The sequence below is a fragment of the Lissotriton helveticus genome, chromosome 9 (genome assembly GCF_964261635.1).
Source record: "Lissotriton helveticus chromosome 9, aLisHel1.1, whole genome shotgun sequence".
Taxonomy (NCBI): Eukaryota; Metazoa; Chordata; class Amphibia; order Caudata; family Salamandridae; genus Lissotriton; species Lissotriton helveticus.
In genome coordinates this window covers 1,289,272,968-1,289,291,363 of record NC_136070.1, presented here as the reverse complement: position 1 = coordinate 1,289,291,363, position 18,396 = coordinate 1,289,272,968, and the positions used below count along the sequence as shown (strand labels likewise).

General features: G+C 47.2%; 1 protein-coding gene across 2 annotated transcripts in view; it reads left to right on the top strand.

The window, feature by feature from the left end:
• NEK4 (NIMA related kinase 4) overlaps window positions 1-18,396 on the top strand; it is a 178,249-nt gene that overhangs the window by 19,654 nt on the left and 140,199 nt on the right. For both annotated transcript variants that reach the window (XM_078661914.1, XM_078661915.1), the window contains exon 3: window positions 6,929-7,126. In XM_078661914.1, coding sequence (XP_078518040.1) covers window positions 6,929-7,126 — 198 coding nt within the window. The remainder of the gene's footprint in view (window positions 1-6,928; window positions 7,127-18,396) is intronic.

Here is an 18,396-nt window from a genome sequence, read left to right as displayed (position 1 = left end):
TTAACATACTGCCAGGACCAACATACCACCTTTGCTGAACTGCTGCCTCTTTCGTGCCGACCCAAGGACGTTTGGGATCCACTGGTACACTACTTGCTTAAGCGCTCAAACGACGATTTGCAGTCGGATGACGAGCCTGCCACTCCCCAGCGCCATTGACATTTTTCCCATACATGTCCTGCGATCTCGGGACGGCTTCACAGACTCCCCTCATCGGACATAGATCACTGCCCCCGTAGATTCCCCGTAGAGTGAACTGCCCTATCTGGGCGGGAGTGCCCTATCTCCCCTGTCCGTGCTTACACGTCCCCATCGCCACCACGCCGCGGGATCGCCTCCTCTGGCGAACCGTGTCCTTCGTGCCCCATGGCTTCTAAGACTGACACCCCACGGACACCAACGGCCCATGAGAATGAGCACTGGACGCATCATTACCCACGCCGCGCCTCCGGCTGAGACCACTAAAATACACCATTGACACACATTTTCACTACACAGTCATGCACCACCTCTTAGTTGTAACCTGGTTGAGGAGTTTCTTGGTTCTTGTTATGCAATCTACCAAACAGCAGTGAGAGCCTTCTCTCGCTCAAAAAAAAGCCTGTTCGACTGCTGCTCATCCTAGCTTGGCCTACGCCGTAGGACACAGAGGTTACGCTGTTTCAAATTTTGATATGCCGTCGGGCCCCCGGGATGCCGACAAACAGGCTGTGTATTGCACTTCCTCTTTCGCTGCCGGCCTCCGGGTTGTAGGCGATCCAAGCGGTGTATTTTACTATGTTTTTTTTTTTTCTCAATAAAGCAGATTTGAAAACTAAAAAAAAAAAAAAAAAACTTTACCCACCCTCCTATCTGTGCTTCGTTCCCTCCCACTGCGACTTCACTCACAGGTCCTTTTGGTCATTCCTCGTATCACTTCCACAAACCACTTTTGCGTGTTTTGAAGCTTAGACCACCATTGAAGAGCACCTCAGCCCCAGCAACCTACAAACGATGATGTCCGTACCAATAGTTTGTGCAAAAGCCGCTGCCCAAGGTTAGCCAATTTGCACAAATAAACTGTAAATGGAACAATTAAACTATACAAAGACATATTCATGTTTTTATTTCAGTACACTGCAATAATAAAGCATATGTTCATTTGTAAAAACATTGTTCAAATGACTACATATATCACTTTACAAGCATTGCAGATTGTTTTCATAGTTGGCTTTGTCGCCATCGATAAATCGTACGTTCATTTCAGCACACACAACAAAATTGTGGGAAAGGTAAGCTTAGAGATGTACCCTGCGCCCAAAACACTACTGTAGAAAAATTCAAATGTGTGTCCTTATGAACTCTGTCAACTTCTGTGGATGTACAATAGTTAAGGGATGTACTCCATCACGACGTACCCCTTGCCCTAAGGCAGCACTTGGAAATACTAAAATGTCAGCCCACTTGTATAATATCCTGGTTCGGAAAATCCGACCTGCCATTGCACAAATAAATCCTCATGCAAACAGGACTCTGCACAATCGTCCACACATCCTGAACATGACCTTACACACACAGAAATTAAGGATTAAAGTCACTTTTTCTTTCCCTTAGCTGGTAGTTGTGCAATATACAGGGTGCCCGCCTTGAGCCACCATGCATGCTCTTTGGCATGGAGCACATTCCCTGCTTTTGGGACACAGCCCCTGGCATGCAGCACCTCACCAGCACTAGCTTCCCTGGTCCCTGCACTCCCTGTGGGATTGGTTCCATGTGTAAGAGCAGGGTCGAGGCACAAGAGGCCTGAATAATGTGATGCCTCCTGCACAGGGCTGAGCTTGTGATCTCTCCTGAATCTCATTTATTCTTCCTTGTTTTACCGCCCTGAGATCACTACTTTGCAGACAAAAAGGCAATCACTACACACCACATACACTCCATAACACATGGATAAAAGACATTGTCATTTACAACGCCAATTACGACGCCAATAGCTCGAACATCCGCAAATGCGAGACCTATTGCATTTCCAATGCTTGTTTACTTTTGTAACCTCCCATGAGGACTGCCCCTCTTAGATGTGCTGTTACTTGTCATGTGATTTATTAGTGTCTGAGCACTCTTATTTTAGTTTAATGCTCGCTCCCCCTCTTGGCTATAACAAAAAGCACATGCCACGCTTTAAATATTATATTTTATTCACAATGCGCCATACTGCACTTCAGATTTAACAGGACAGCCGCACGCTTTTCTTTTGTGCTGCGCGGCTCGCCTACATCAACTTTTACAACATTATTTTTTTTCCCTTCAGTTTCAACCCCTAATGCTCAAGGAAGGGTTCAGACATTTTGAGTGTGGACAGAAAAGTGCACTCAGGGATTGCTAGATGCCACATATAGACGGAATTAGTCACTGCGTGGGAGAGATCCTTGTAGTCCACTGGCTAGGGGCTGCATCATCATTCTGGGTATAAATATTGCACCCCTGGCACCCTGAACCTCAAATCATGTCTAAAATGGATAAAGGATTGAAGATGGACTGACCTGCTGAAACCTGGACCTGCCAAGGAAGCTGCATCGACTGCTGTACTGCACCTGCCGCACTTTGGGCTAGCAAAGAGAGGACTGTGCTTGTGGCACCTGGCTCAAGGAAAAGTCGCTCCAGAGCCCCAGACCAAAGAAGTGACTCCAAGGGTCAGTGGGCTGACACCCTGGAACCAGCACCAGGGCCATCAAAGCTTAAGTAGCCCGTTCTGGCAAGTTGGTGGCCGAATTCTTAAAATCTCTGACCGCCGCTGGTCAACCTAAGAGACTGATCCTCAACAGCCAAAAGTTTTACCTAAGTCTGCTGGACCAGGGAGTGTTGTCTGAGTCTAGGTTGGTTGCAAAGGAGGGACACCAGCCTTCACCAATGGATACCTAGGGACCAGCTGTGTACAGAGACTGGTAGCCCAGCTGCAGCTTGTCTTCTACTGGCTCAATGACTCCTTCGAAGGACACCAAGCTCTGTGATCAAAGTCACCCCACCTTACACGTGGACAGAGGAATAATTGCACCCTCATTTACCGCACATCACCCAGAGCCTCTTTCAAGCTTCCTACATCCCCAGCATCAGGACCACTCTATCGAAGTCGATGGTGGTCATCCTACATCACCAGCATCAGGACCACTCTATCGAAGTCGATGGTGGTCATCCTACATCCCCAGCATCAGGACCACTCTATCGAAGTCGATGGTGGTCATCCTACATCCCCAGCATCAGGACCACTCTATCGAAGTCGATGGTGGTCATCCTACATCCCCAGCATCAGGACCACTCTATCGAAGTCGATGCTGGTCATCCTACATCGCCAGCATCAGGACCACTCTATTGAAGTCGATGGTGGTCATCCTACATCCCCAGCATCAGGACCACTCTATCGAAGTCGATGGTGGTCATCCTACATCCCCAGCATCAGGACCACTCTATCGAAGTCGATGGTGGTCATCCTACATCCCCAGCATCAGGACCACTCTATCGAAGTCGATGGTGGTCATCCTACATCTCCAGCATCAGGACCACTCTATCGAAGTCGATGGTGGTCATCCTACATCACCAGCATCAGGACCACTCTATCGAAGTCGATGGTGGTCATCCTACATCCCCAGCATCAGGACCACTCTATTGAAGTCGATGGTGGTCATCCTACATCCCCAGCATCAGGACCACTCTATTGAAGTCGATGGTGGTCATCCTACATCCCCAGCATCAGGACCACTCTATCGAAGTCGATGCTGGTCATCCTACATCGCCAGCATCAGGACCACTCTATCGAAGTCGATGGTGGTCATCCTACATCACCAGCATCAGGACCACTCTATCGAAGTCGATGGTGGTCATCCTACATCCCCAGCATCAGGACCACTCTCTTGAAGTCGATGGTGGTCATCCTACATCCCCAGCATCAGGACCACTCTATCGAAGTCGATGCTGGTCATCCTACATCGCCAGCATCAGGACCACTCTATCGAAGTCGATGGTGGTCATCCTACATCCCCAGCATCAGGACCACTCTATTGAAGTCGATGGTGGTCATCCTACATCGCCAGCATCAGGACCACTCTGTTGAAGTCGATGGTGGTCATCCTACATCCGCAGCATCAGGACCTCTCTATTGAAGTCGACGGTGGTCATCCTACATCTCCAGCATCAGGACCACTCTATCGAAGTCGATGGTGGTCATCCTACATCCCCAGCATCAGGACCACTCTATTGAAGTCGATGGTGGTCATCCTACATCCCAGCATCAGGACCACTCTATCGAAGTCGATGGTGGTCATCCTACATCCCCAGCATCAGGACCACTCTATTGAAGTCGATGGTGGTCATCCTACATCCCAGCATCAGGACCACTCTATTGAAGACGATGGTGGTCATCCTACATCACCAGCATCAGGACCACTCTATCGAAGTCGATGGTGGTCATCCTACATCCCCAGCATCAGGACCACTCTATTGAAGTCGATGGTGGTCATCCTACATCCCAGCATCAGGACCACTCTATTGAAGACGATGGTGGTCTTGATGTAAAGTGTGGGACTGAACTTGAGACTGCTTTGGTGACTTGGAAACTGTCCAAATACTCCTGAGGTGCCCCTCTGACCTTGTCCCTGCTGGATTTGTCATCCCACTCAGGCCACAGTAGTTCAACTGTTTATAACTTTTCAAAAGATTCTTAACTTTATGGTTACCAATGCTTGTTTGTGCTTTGGACTAAAAAGCTGAGATTTACGTTTTACTTAAGTCTATATCTCCAGAACCCTCTGGTGGATATTGCTCTTCTTTGTGTCAAAATATCTTTTTATATAAATAGGTGTCGGATTTCTTTTGTATTGTGTGACTTTATTTTGTTGTTTGCTGCTTCTAAATGCTGTATGCTAGTTCCTTCGTTTACACCTTGCTGCTGGAAGCCACTGCTGCCCAGGGTTGAGCTAAAGGTTTTACAAACGAGCCTAACTGTACCCGAGACAGTTTTGCGAGGGGATTAAACAGTAAGGGTAAACAACCATGCCCTATAATACACCACAATGCTCACAATAACTCATCAAGAGACTGAACAAATCAGACCTCCTCTCCCTTGAACTAAAGGATCTACACTGGTTGCCCTTGCAACACCAGATCAACTTCAAGATCAGCTGTATCATTTATAAGGTCCTCCACACCAAGGGCCAGATGTACGACCACATTTTGCGGTCTCAAAGGGTATTTCAGTCCCTTTGCGACTGCAAAAAACACCAGGCCAATGTACCAACCCTATTTTGCGAGTTGCTAATCAATTAGCGACTCGCTATTAGGAAAGGGCGTTGTAATTTTGCAATGTTTTCAAGTAATTGGGCAAATAAAAGAAATAAATAATGCAGACTCCAAAACCTATGTATGAATGTTTTGCGACCGCAATTGTGGTTGCAAAACACTTGCAGTTTGCCACCCTTCTTAGAAGGGTGGTAATACGCTCTCAAACGGGAAGGGTGTCCCCAGGGGACCCCTTCCCCTTTGTGAATGCATGCGCAAATATTATTTAAGGGCCGGCAGTGGTTCCAGGGACCACTAGCTGCCCTTAAAAAATGAAACTGAAAAGTTTAATTTTTATTTTTTAAATGCATCCAGTTTTCCTTTAAGGAAAATGGGCTTTTAAAATTTTTTTTAAACTGCTTTAAATTAAAGCAGTTCCAGACATGGAGGTCTGCTGAGCCCAGCAGGCCACCATCCCTGGGAATGCCAGCCATTCCTAATGGGGTGCAAATTGCAACAGCCTCATTAATATGCACAAGGCATGCAATTTGCAACCCCATTGGGAGTCAGTGTCTCAGACACTATTGTACATTTGATTTTGCGACTCGCTATTTGTCATTATTTGTGAGTAGCAAATTCCAATGGTCGTACATCTGGCTCCGAGTCTCTTGTTTACCTAGCTAACAAACTAGCAATATCTGGAGGTCTTCGAATGATGAGGTGCTCCAACGGTGTCCGATTAGAGACTAAACCCCGCAGGGAGAAGACAACAAACCCTCTCAGCCTACACCCCCAGCAGCAGAACAGCATCCCTTCCTGTATCAGACCAACACCAACTACCCTGCAATTCAGGAAGAAGCAACTGAAAACCCACCTCTTCAAGGAACACTAACCCCATGGACTGATTTCACACCTCTTTCACTAGGTCTTCCGCCTCAGTCTATCCCCGACCCCCTTCCAACCTGTGCTCCTCTGTGACATGCCTCCTGTATAGTGCTGCACTGCTGGCCAGCTAGGTTTATGCATTAGAGATACCAAAAAACATATGAAAAATACACTATTAAGTTTTAGGTGAGTTAAGTGGCAGGAGGAGGGAAGGGCATACGTGGGCAGTCCACCTTAACCTCTCCATCCTTCACATCTTTGAAGAAACAGTTAAAGAGTCGTGAGAAACGAATCGGTAGATGGTGCGGAGCTCCATGGTGGACGCCCATGATGCTGTGCTGTTAATCAGGGCATCCGTGTGAGGAGGCCCTGGTCTAACAAGCATCAGGCAGTGGGAGAAAGACTCGAGGTTGAAGACTGTCCAGAATCTGTAATTCAATAACACTGCCTAAACAGCAATCTCAATAGAATCACACAAAATGGCACAGGAGAGCCCTACAATGTGCCATAATGTCACCACATAGTATGACGACAACTGGTGTGAGTGCGGTGTAAAGTATGCTCATGAAGATGATTACAAGCCATAGATTGTACTTGTGGCACGCCCATCCATGGTTGGGAGGAGGGTTGGATTCCTGGCAGCTTCTGTGGTTTATTCATACATGAATTAGATGCAGTTAATAACATCATCTTTTTGGCTTCTAAGAGGCATTTGTAATATTTCATATTCATATTTATAGACCAGAAAACTTCAAACCTACTTTTTGCAATGCTGGTATTTTTTGTCTTTCAGTATTTACACAAGGAGAACATCATGCACAGAGATCTGAAGACACAGAACATCTTCCTCACTCGATCAGCCATCATCAAAGTCGGCGATCTAGGCATAGCCAGAGTTCTGGAGAACCAACAAGATATGGCCAGTACGCTCATTGGCACGCCTTACTACATGAGCCCAGAGCTGTTCTCCAACCAGCCGTACAACTACAAGGTAAGGCCCCAATTCCATGCTGGTCTTGGGTTTACGCCTTTTCTCTGCAGCATTTCACACGTAACTCTGCCTCTGGTTTGGCCAGTCTGATCTATATGTTTTTTAATGGCCCTTTGTGAATCAGCGCAAGCTTCTAAATGTTCTTCATTTTAGACAGAGACAGTCCAGGATTAAAGAACAGCATTGATATAGGAACTGGGGGAGGAAACTAATGCCAGAGAGTCATTGGTAATGGAAAGTAACTTTTCCATCGCTTAGCACGCCCTGAAATGTAACTCGGCATTACAAATAATCACTTATACGGAGCACCTTAAAGTTGATTAACTCCTTAAGGGAAGGCAGTCCAATTTTCCCAAATCGGATGTTACTTCTGCTCTTTCGGCTATAATTGTGAGTTTTATTAGCTGTACTTTCACTGCAATGCAAGCCTTGAGTCAGTTTAGCATAAATACTGCCCGACGTTGCATTGATTGTAGTAGTGCTTGCTGGCTTCTAGGATTGTGCACAAAATAGTGACAGCATCCGAGCTTGCCGCAAAAAAAGATCATGCCTCTTCTGTTAATAAGAAGAATCCATCTTTGCTTCACTCACACTTAAAAAAAAATGCCTTGGTTATTGTAAATTCTGTATTTCATCTTGTGCTTTGCATGCCTGATGCCTTTTGGATTACAGATTTTTAAGATAACATCTAAGATATGCCACTTGATGGTAGTAACACGATACTGATACCTCATGAAGCTGCAAGTTCCAGAAGGCCTTTCCTGTTTGTTTATGGACTTATTTATTTTAAAACTTCTTTCCAAAAGCCTGAAACTGCATAAGAGCAAGCCCAGAAGACCTCCCTCAACCTCCTATGTGTTCCAAATGGGGGCAACGGGCCTCTTGGTCCATCCAAAGACTGAGGAAGGAACTCCCCATCAGAAGCGTGCTTGACGTTGTGGGAACCTTCTGCATTTGCTACCCGGGGGGGGGCAGGGATGGGCAGTGGGGGATAATTTTTACTAAAACTGGGACATTGGTGTCTGATAAATTGGTTCTGCTGATTGGAGTTTGGGTCACACCCTGCAATTCACGTCAAGGCCTCTCCGCTTGCCTCCAGCCAAAGCATTGCTTTCACACTCTGAAACCATGAACTTTTGAGAAGGAACCCACCTCTCCTAAACACTGAGCTCTAGAGGGGATTCCAAAGCACGAGAGGATGCAGGAGGTACGTCCAGAATACTTCTTGTGAGAGAAGATTGACGAGCACAGCCTCGTCCTCCACTTAGGAATATTCAACACAATCATTGAGAAACAAACTTTCGAGGTGGTCCTGTTTGACTCCTGACGTACAGCAAAGTAACTTTCTGTTCCTCTATTATGCCACTTACACATTTACGTGCACTCACACACTTGGAACCCTCAATATGTTTACTCTGTATTGAAGACACCTGTGATTTCTTTTTGTAATATTTCTTTATTATTGTTTAAACATCAGTGTTCATTACCAGTACAACATGAACATGTTTTTAATGTCGTGCATTCCTACTACATCTGACACATTGACCACATTATGCATGAGGGTCTCCGGATCAAAAACTGTAGTAAACCAGCTCAAATTATACATACAGCTCGAGGCGGTGAGTGCTTAGAAACATGCTCACTGGTGTAAAATACTGATAATTGATCACTGTACTTCCACCACGCTCCACTTGTAGTGGTCCCACCGCCCCATGGCCACTTATTATCAAATTACAACCTATGCATAAAGGAGCGCCTCTATCACAATTTTCCTAAGCTAGATGCTTGGTAATAGTTATATGGTCGTCCAATTCAAAGAAAGTCCATAGGGAGTCTTTGTGAATTTCCAATTCGTTGTTTATATCAAAACTTTAATTATTTCATCCAGAAACCGTCACAACAGAAAATCCAGCCAACGGTTTCGTCCAGACTGGACATCTTCAGGGCTCAAACTTTAATGCGGATTGTAGGTTCCGTGCTGCCAGTTTAGGCTTAGTCCATCTGTCCCCATATTAAGGTGCCTTGTTTTAATCCTGCGCGTTTACTTCCAACGCGTATCCTTGTCCGGCCAGTTCGATAATTCCAGCCCAGTTTCCGGAATTATCGAATAGGATTTCAGGGGATTGAGCATTAAAGATACGGTTGGCAATGCACAATGCATTAAAAAGAACGCGCTTCTCCACTGGGAGTCAATGAAGTCCATTAATGAACTCCGAAGTGTGACAGGTTCTGGGGAGCCCATACAGTAGTGGGACGGCCGCATTCTGTATTCTTTGGTGGCGCTGTCTCTGCTCCGTTAACCCCTAAGTACAGAGCTGTAGCGTAATCAAGCCTAGATAGTATGGTGGCCTTACTGATAACCTGTCGAGTATTCGCCTCAAAGAAGCCCAGCAAAGGTTTGAGACCACAGAGGTGCCCAAAACAAACTCCTACCACTGCCTTAGTTTGGGGCTGGGAGGAGAGTGCCGAGTCCATCTAGACACCCAGTTTTTGGACCTCTGCTTAGGTATGATGGGGAGCCAAGGGCGGAAGGCCACCATCGCTCACTCCACAGATAAGTGTTTTTCCCCACCAACAGGATTTCCGATTTGGTGGCATTTAGTTGGAGACAGTTCAATGTCATCCAGTCCGCGACCGCTGTTAAGTCCTCTTTCAACTTAGAGGCATCCTGTGCGGGATTATCGGATAGGGCAAACACTAACTGTGTGTCGTCAACATAGGAGACCAAAGTCAAACCCCTATCCTTTGCCACAGCTGCTAAAGGTCCATATGTAGTTGTTAAAAAGGGTCGTGCTCAGGGTGGAGCCCTGCGGGAGCCCTTGGCGCACGCTGTGCGTCTGAGAGCAGAAAGGAGGGGGCAATCACTTGAAAGGATCTTTCCGAAAGAAACCAAGAGAGCCACCCCAGGGCTGGGCCACAGATGCCGATGTCCTCTAGGCACTGCAAAAGAATCTGGTCGGACACAGTGTTGAATGCTGCACTTAAGTTCAATAGGATCAGGGCAGAAGTTCCTCCAGAATCCAGTGTAAGTCGCAGATGTTCCGTGACCACCAAATGGGCAGATTCCGTACTAAGACGCAGACGGAAACTGTTCTGAGAGGGATCCAGCAAGGTATTAGTGTTAATATAGCTGGAGAGAATGGAATTCATGTGGGCTTCGGTGATCCTGGCTGTCAAAGGGAGGGGGGAGATGGGACGAAAGTTTGCTGGCTTGGAGTCATCCAATGTGGGGTCCTTGAGAAGTGAGATCATTTTACCATGTTTCCAGGCAGTGGGGACCATAGCAGAGGATAGAGACAAATTTATGAGATCACAGATCACAGAACACAGGTGATAGTTGTGGTAAAAAAATCTTAAATTGTTCGGTTTGAGGGGATCAGCCGGAGATCGGATTTAAGTTTATTACAGATAAGCTGCATGGCATCCTAGGAGAGCAGGAAAGGTGGAAAGTGATGAGCTGGTAACGGCCAAGGGGATAGGCCGACCGATAGGAGGCACCGTATTAGGAAAGGTTTTGTAGATATCGTCCAACTTTTTAATATAAAAGGCTGCCAGTATCTCACATTGCTCGTTGGAAGTGAGAGGGGATGACATAGGTACCCAGAGCTTTTAAGATCCTTAAGTATAGAGAATATACATTTAGTGGGATTGCTGCTGTTTTTAATTTTTTCTGCAAAAAAGTCCACTCGCACCTTCAAAATAGACTTGTGGTATTGTTTAATGGCTGTTCGATATTGTAATTTCAGGATAGGGTCATACTGTCTTCTCCAAGCGCTTGCCAGGGCTTTGCACGCTCTCCTAGCCTGAGCCAGTTTGTCATTAAACCATGGGCCAGATTGTGTTCTACGGCTGTGGGACATCTCAGCAGGGATCAGAGTGTCGAGAGTATGCGAGTTCCCGTCCGCAGGATACTGTTGGCCCTATTCGGGGTGTCAGGGAGGTTAGGCCTTTCAGTTAGGAGGAGGTCGCGGAAGCGAACCGCGTCCAACTTATGCCAGGGGCGTTTTAGAATGGATTTCTGAGGAGCCTCTTGAAAAGGGCCTATACCCTGTAGTGTCAATGACACCAGATAGTGATCAGACCAGCTCATAGGGAGGGGAGGATTAGCTTTGAGAGCCGATAAGTTCGAGAAAAAAGGGTCTAACAGATGATCAGCTGATGAGCACTATAAGGGACATATTGTATAAGTTGGAAAGCTGCAAGGTCCTCTAAAAAATTACTAATCTCCCTATCTTGACTTGCTTCCAGACGAGCTTGCCTTAGGCGCGCCCACACCAGCATCATCTTAAGTAGGCAGGGTAGTTAAAACAACTAGACCGCTGCCTGCCCGCCTTCCTTGAAGTACCTGACCAGGAAGGGAGGAGGGGCGCGAGTCCCCTGCTCTACGCTCAATCGGCAACTAACGCCGTGGCGTTCCAGAGCAGAGGGCTGACCAAGTGCGAGTGCAGGGGTTGCCCAAGGGCCCAATAAATGGCGAGGCAAATTGCAACTGCAGGTAAACCACATAAAATGTAGAAAGTTAAAATCGCAATTTACCTTTGATTCTGTATTCGGAAGGTTTTTTGGGTCCCTTCCAAATACCAAATTGGTATGGTATGTATTACTGTTTTCGGACTGAATTCAGGTCACAAAACAGTAATACTTTACTGCCTTTTTAAAAGTGGTTGTAACCCATTCGCAAATGGGAAAAGGTCCTGTGGGGACCCCAGCCCCTTTGAGAATGATGAAAATATATATATTTTTGGAGCACGACGCATACTCCCAAAAAATGAAACTCCAAAGTTTTTTTTGTTTTTTTTTAAATGCATCCCGTTTCCCTTAAGAGAAAATGGGCTACATAAAAAAAAAAGATTGCTTTATTAAAAAGCAATCACAGACCCACCTCTTTAATATACATGAGGTAGGTTGATTTGCACACCACAAGGGATTGCAGATTAGGAAATCAAAATGTTATATTTAGAATACTGATTACCAAATAGTAGTTCGAAAAAAAATCACTATTTGCAAATTGTTATCCTAAATATACGTACATCTGGCCCATAGTCTGTATCTGGTACCATTTTTTACGTCGTGTCGGATTAATTTATTGAAATAAATGCTGTCCTACCCCATCACTTTTTCCATTTACAATACTGGTCCCATGGACCTCCTCAACTATTGCAATATATATTAAACTAGAAGAAACAGCAGGAATCATTCAAGGGGGCAGTACGTCTGTCGTGACATGATCATATCTCATCGAGAGCTACAGATACCCGGCCCTTTATGTTTTCATAGTAGGGACTGAACATTTATCTTGGCGGTAGTCCATTTCTCCAGATCTCTAAGCCCCGGCATAATTCCATGCGCATTGGATGCCTTCCAGTTTATTGCTATATTGTGTTTAGCTGCCAATAGCGCTAGGTCTCTACATTTTTGAATGGGCTTTTAGCCTTCGCTGTCTGGCTACCAAATATCACCAGCAAGCATGTTCGCATTGTATTTTCAAGAGATCTGCCTGTTTGTTCATTCAAAAAAAAAAACAACAGCAAAGTAGACCAGTTTTGTTGAGTGATACGGCATTTCCAAACTATATGGAAAACATCAGCCGGAGCTATGCACCTCAAGGGCACCCCTTCAATTTTTACCAATCGTTCTGGAGAGAGATCGGTGTGGTGCAAATAACTATACTGGGTGAATTTAAAATGTGGATTTCTCTTCACACCCTCTGTACATTCATTCATTCTTTATCTGTGTTGGACCCGGCCTCGTGGTGTGGTCCCACTCCTCCCGCATGGCGGGCCCTAGACGGCATCGACCCCTGTCCTCCCCACGGAAGCTACCCTCTCCAACCTTCAACGAGAGCTCTCCCCCTCAGGAACACGGCGACCCCTACTCGCCCCACTCTGCTGGTCCGGCCCCTAGCCCGGGCCGCCATCTCAGGCCCCGACTCCATCTTGGGCCCTCCACGTCCGGACCACGTGGCCTCGGTCCGACCTCGGCTGCGGCCCCAGCGAAGCACCGACATCGAGGCACCAAGATCCAACCAGGTGGTAGAGCGGCCACTTGACGGATCAAGGAGGAGGGGAGTTTCGATGGCCCTCCAGCCGTCCCCAGACGCCTGGTTTCGATCGCCCTCCGGCCTCCCTGGGCGCTGGCTCAACCCCCCTGCTGGGTGTCTGGACACCCTCATCCCGGCCCCTCTGACCCCCAGGCGTGAGGGTCCGGACATCAAAGGACTCCAGACCTATATCTGGTGCAGCTCTGGAATGGGTCGGCAGTTGTATCCTGGAGTCGAGAGCCCTTCTGATTGAATCGCGGCTGACCCTGAGAAGAACTCGCTACTTTGAGCCCTGGAACCTCGGAGCCCTGCTGACCTGGTCGCGGCCCCCCTACTTGCTGAGAAGAAGATCCTCACGGAACATCGAAGCCCTGCTGACGCTGTCGCGGCTCGACCTCGCTGAACCATCCTCGGAGCCCTGCTGACGCTGTCGCGGCTCGACCTCGCTGAACCATCCTCGGAGCCCTGCTGACGCTGTCGCGGCTCGACCTCGCTGAACCATCCTCGGAGCCCTGCTGACGCTGTCGCGGCCCGACCACACTGAACCATCTTCGGAGCCCTGCTGACGACGTCGCGGCTCGACCTTGCGGAACCCCCCAGCTAGAGGATTGGGAGCTGTGCGTAGGGTATCCCCGTGCCAGGCTGGTACTAAGACTGTCCCGCCACCCCCTCCCCACAGTTACCGAGACATTAAGGATCCCTCAATCCGTTTGTATATATTGCTGAGAGAGCCTGCCTTTTATTGCTGATAAAGAATCTAAGCATCTACCCTCTTGTGTGGTGTCCCTCTGTAGTGGTGTGATTGCTCGGCTGTTACGATTCTAGGAGAGGAGCCTCGCCAAGGGGGCCTCTCGACGGCGCTCGGCCAACTCCAGAAGGAGAGGTGGGTCTCAGGGTGGTCAGTCAGACATCTTCTGCCTCCCCTGGGATTGCCTTTCTAACAATCTGTAAAACCTTTTCCCAGCTTCTGTTCCCATGTGGCTTTAATTGCAACAGTTGGTGTATATAATGTGGGAGCCAGGGCACCGTCCATCGTTGTTACTGCCCTCTGCCAGGGAAGCTTATTCGAGAATGGCAGCGTCTGCCTAATGTTACAGACACATTTACCAAGAGTACTCTCTCCAAGTTTATCATAAGCGTGATAAATCTGATATCCTAAACGGATAAATGTCTCCAGCTCCCATCTCAGGATGGCTCCAGTGTCTGGTATTGCTCAGCAAGATCCATCCGGTGTAGAGGAAAAACGCACCATTTGTTCCAATTAATCTTAAGCCCCGAGGCAGCCCTGAAATCCGACAATGCAGAGGTTATGTGAGGGATACTTGTCACCAGGTCTTGGAGAAATAAGAGGCCGTCCTCTACGTACCTGGCTATATGTGTTGTCGTGTATGTTAATATCCCAATCCTGTCCTCAGGACCTCATCACGCAATCTGACGGCTCTTCTGCCAGAACTTCTAGCGCAGGTGAAGGGCAGCATCCCTGCATAGTCTCTCTCGTAATCTGCCAACGTTCCAGGAACACATGATATAAGATCCCTGGCCCCAGGCAACACATGCAACAACCTGATCCCTTTTAAGATATCCTAGTCCCCACGTAACTAAACACCTCAAAAAGGTATGACCTTTTTAGTGTCAAAATCCATTTCAGTGAAGGACCTTTAATTTCAGATCTGTCTTTATGGTATTCACAAAATGCATAACTTCTGTGGCAGCCTACAGTTTCAGGGGACTCCTGTTTACCCTTAGCACCAGGGTTGGCTGTTGAGTGGCAATGCAACCACAAGCTCAGACCGTAATCCAGTGCTTGTAAAACCTCCCATGGGACTCTCCCTTCACCCATCAGCCCACCCTGATTATGTCGGAGAAGATCCACTGTCCTAAGTTAGCTTTAGTCATTGATTCAGATGTGGGTCTGAGAAGTTCGGTTTTTCTGGCTGTGATGCTTCACCGGAGGTCTGTCAAGAGCTGTTTAAGAACAGAAAGCTGGTGGAAGAAAACATTCCTGCTTAAGAAGCTTACTCAGACTTCCTCCAAGCATCCTCCAGAAATACTAGCCCGACTGATGACTGAGAATAGCATTTAAGTACAAATATGGAAATCTGCCATCTTCCTGCATTTACTGAGGTTTGAGTGAGATTTGGCTCTGGAATATATACTCAGAACATTTACCAAAGGGTGAAGCCTAGGAAAGGGAGGCTAGTTGTCCCGTGGGAGAGTTCGCCCATTACTTGGTCTCCGAGCTGTGGTCAGTTGTGCCCTTACCTTGTATGCCATGCAGGTTTCATGGTGCCGTGGTCCGGGCCAATACCCTGTGACCTGACAATCCCGGTCAGTAACTCATGTGTTGCAACTGGATACCCACCTAAGGTTAACTCTTCTCCTGATTCCCCCAACAGCCCCACACCAGGCCTGTAAGGCAATAGTGTCCTCTCAGTGCACAAACTAACAGTAGTCTTCTAGATGAATGCCTGTGTCCACTGGTTGAAGCAGACGTGCACATGAGGAAAAGGAAAAAAGAAGAGAGGGAAGGACGCTTGTGTCGGATCATACCCCACACCTGCCCACCACGAGACCCTTAGTTCAACATGGCCCTCTGCAGCTTCTAGAACTCAGTGATAAAACCTACCACCCCTCTTTTCAAAGGTTTTTCATGTGTCTGTTTCATTCATATCAGTTTATCAGCTGATATCTGGATCACCACTTCTACCGTAGTGTGCCCAGTCCGGGTCAGTGAGTCAATCTTCACCGATATTTCAATGACATCCTGTGTTACGTCCCTCTTGCAGAGCCCTGCCACCACTGCTTGCTCTTGTTCTTGCAGGGCCTGGTGACTCAAGGGTCTCCTTCACCATGTAGTTCTTCTCCTCGATCAGTGTTGCTTTTGGTATTTGATGGGGGGAATTTTCCATCCTTACGTTTATACCGTACATCTTCTGCCCGATGCCACACTTCTAGGGGTGTCTGTAAAGAAGTGGGTGTTGCCGTCCACTATTGAGCAGGAGTGTATACCTTGGCCCCATGACTTTGAGCCTCCAATTCACTTCAAGGAAGGACACCCTTTGTTGCTGTATTTTGGTGTGGCACAGAGTGGTGTGAGTGCTCTAGTGAACCCATAAAAGGATACGGTCATCCTATCGCGCTAGCGGTCGCGATCGCGGAAGCGCCGTCCCTAGCGCCGGAGTCTCGCCTGAGTCAGCCCGTCTGCGCCCGTCCGCGCTTGACGAGCTTCGGGCTTTGGCAAGTCCCTTATTTTTTTTGTTTTTTTCCTGAGTCACCTTGTGTTCTTGCTTATTCCTCACACTATGTTTCTCTCTTATTCCGCAGAGGAACTATACTCATGGCGTCATACTTCCAGATTGAACTGCTCGGTGTGTACACTGCCCTTCCCTAAATTTAAATGTCACCACTGCGGATTTGCTCTGGGAATGCCGGCGAGCTGCAGATCGCTGAGGCGCCATTGCAGACGAAATAGGCTCGCTGTATCAAAAACTGTCTCTTTGCACTCCCCTTTACAGTTCTGGAGTATTAATTGCAGATCTCTCCCACAACACAAGTACAATATTTACGACTTTATTATTGATGAACAACCGGATGCAGTATTTCTCACAGAGACCTGGTTACATGATAGTTCTGGCCCAGATATTGCCGCTGCAATTCCCCCTAATTACGTTATCGTAAGAAAGGATAGGGTCTCTGGCAAGGGGGGGGGGATAGCTGTGATTTTCAAATCTATGTACACCTGTAAATTTGAAGATATCTCTCTTAAAGGATGTGAGGCAGCCTTGTTTAAGTTAATTATTAGTCCTCAGTTTACATTGACAGGCTTACTAATCTATCGCCCTCCTGGGAATGCCAATCCCTGGGTTTCTTCCTTACCGGATTTCCTGGCCCCTTTACTACTTAGAGCAGCCAATTTTACGATTATTGGGGATTTAAATATCCATCTTGAAGATCTCGACTGTACATCTAGTAAACAGCTCATTTCTATTCTTGAAGTTTTCAACATTCAGCTACTGAATTCTGCCCCTACACACCATGCTGGTCATTTATTAGATCCCATCTTGTCAAATCTACAGTTGGACTGCTCCCAGAAAGCACGCCCAATAGAATGGTCCGATCATTATGCTGTTCCTTTCTCATTAGATATTACTCGGACAGCAGCTAGGATCGCAAAAGGGAAAGATAAACAGACACGCAGTTGGGGGAAAATTAACATGCTAGAACTTAATAAACAATTACTGAGGACACTCCCAAACACTGACCTACCCATCACTGCACTAAATTGTGCAGTTGATCAGTGGTTAAATAATGCTGTTAATTACACGCTTCCTCTGACATTTAAGAAATCCATGCCTCATCACCCCCCTGCACCATGGTTTTCCGATAAGCTTAAGTGCCTCCGCACTCAATGTAAGACTCTAGAAAGAAAGTGGAGGCTCAACTATTCTCCTACTCGTAAAGCAGCTTATAGAGAAGCTCTGAAGGGCTATCACAAAAGCTGTAAAACAGCTAGAGCGGACTTTACTAAAGAAGTAGTTTCAGACGCACAAAATTGCCCCAAGATGCTTTTCTCAGTTGTAAAAAAACTAACTGGTGCAGACTCTACTCCTATGCCTCCCGCTCTTGACGCGGTACAATGTCAATCTTTAGCTGATTTTTTTATCAAGAAAATTGACATGATTTATGACCTCTTTACCTCGCCACCGGTGGCGACATCCTCTGCATCTGCCCTTAATCAGTTATCTGCTAATGTCGATGCTGTCACCAAACTCTCTGTATGGCAACCATTAGACAATGCTTCTTTTTTTTCTTGTCTAAACAGTGTGCGCTCTGGTTCTCCGTGCGATGCACTTCCGGTTAAAATACTGAAACAACTAGATTCCTCTACCCATCAGATCTTTGTCAAATTGCTAAATGCCTCACTTGCTGAGGCTCATATCCCCCAGCCATGGAAACACGCGATGGTAGTGCCCTTGTTAAACAAGCATTGAAAATGCAATAGGTCTCGCAATAGAAGAGTTTGACCTTTTTCGTTTTGCAAATGGATGAGTGGCGTTGCGTGGATGAGTGGCGTTGCGTGGATGAGTGGCGTTGCGTGGATGAGTGGCGTTGCGTGGATGAGTGGCGTTGCGTGGATGAGTGGCGTTGCGTGGATGAGTGGCGTTGCGTGGATGAGTGGCGTTGCGTGGATGAGTGGCGTTGCGTGGATGAGTGGGGTTGCGTGGATGAG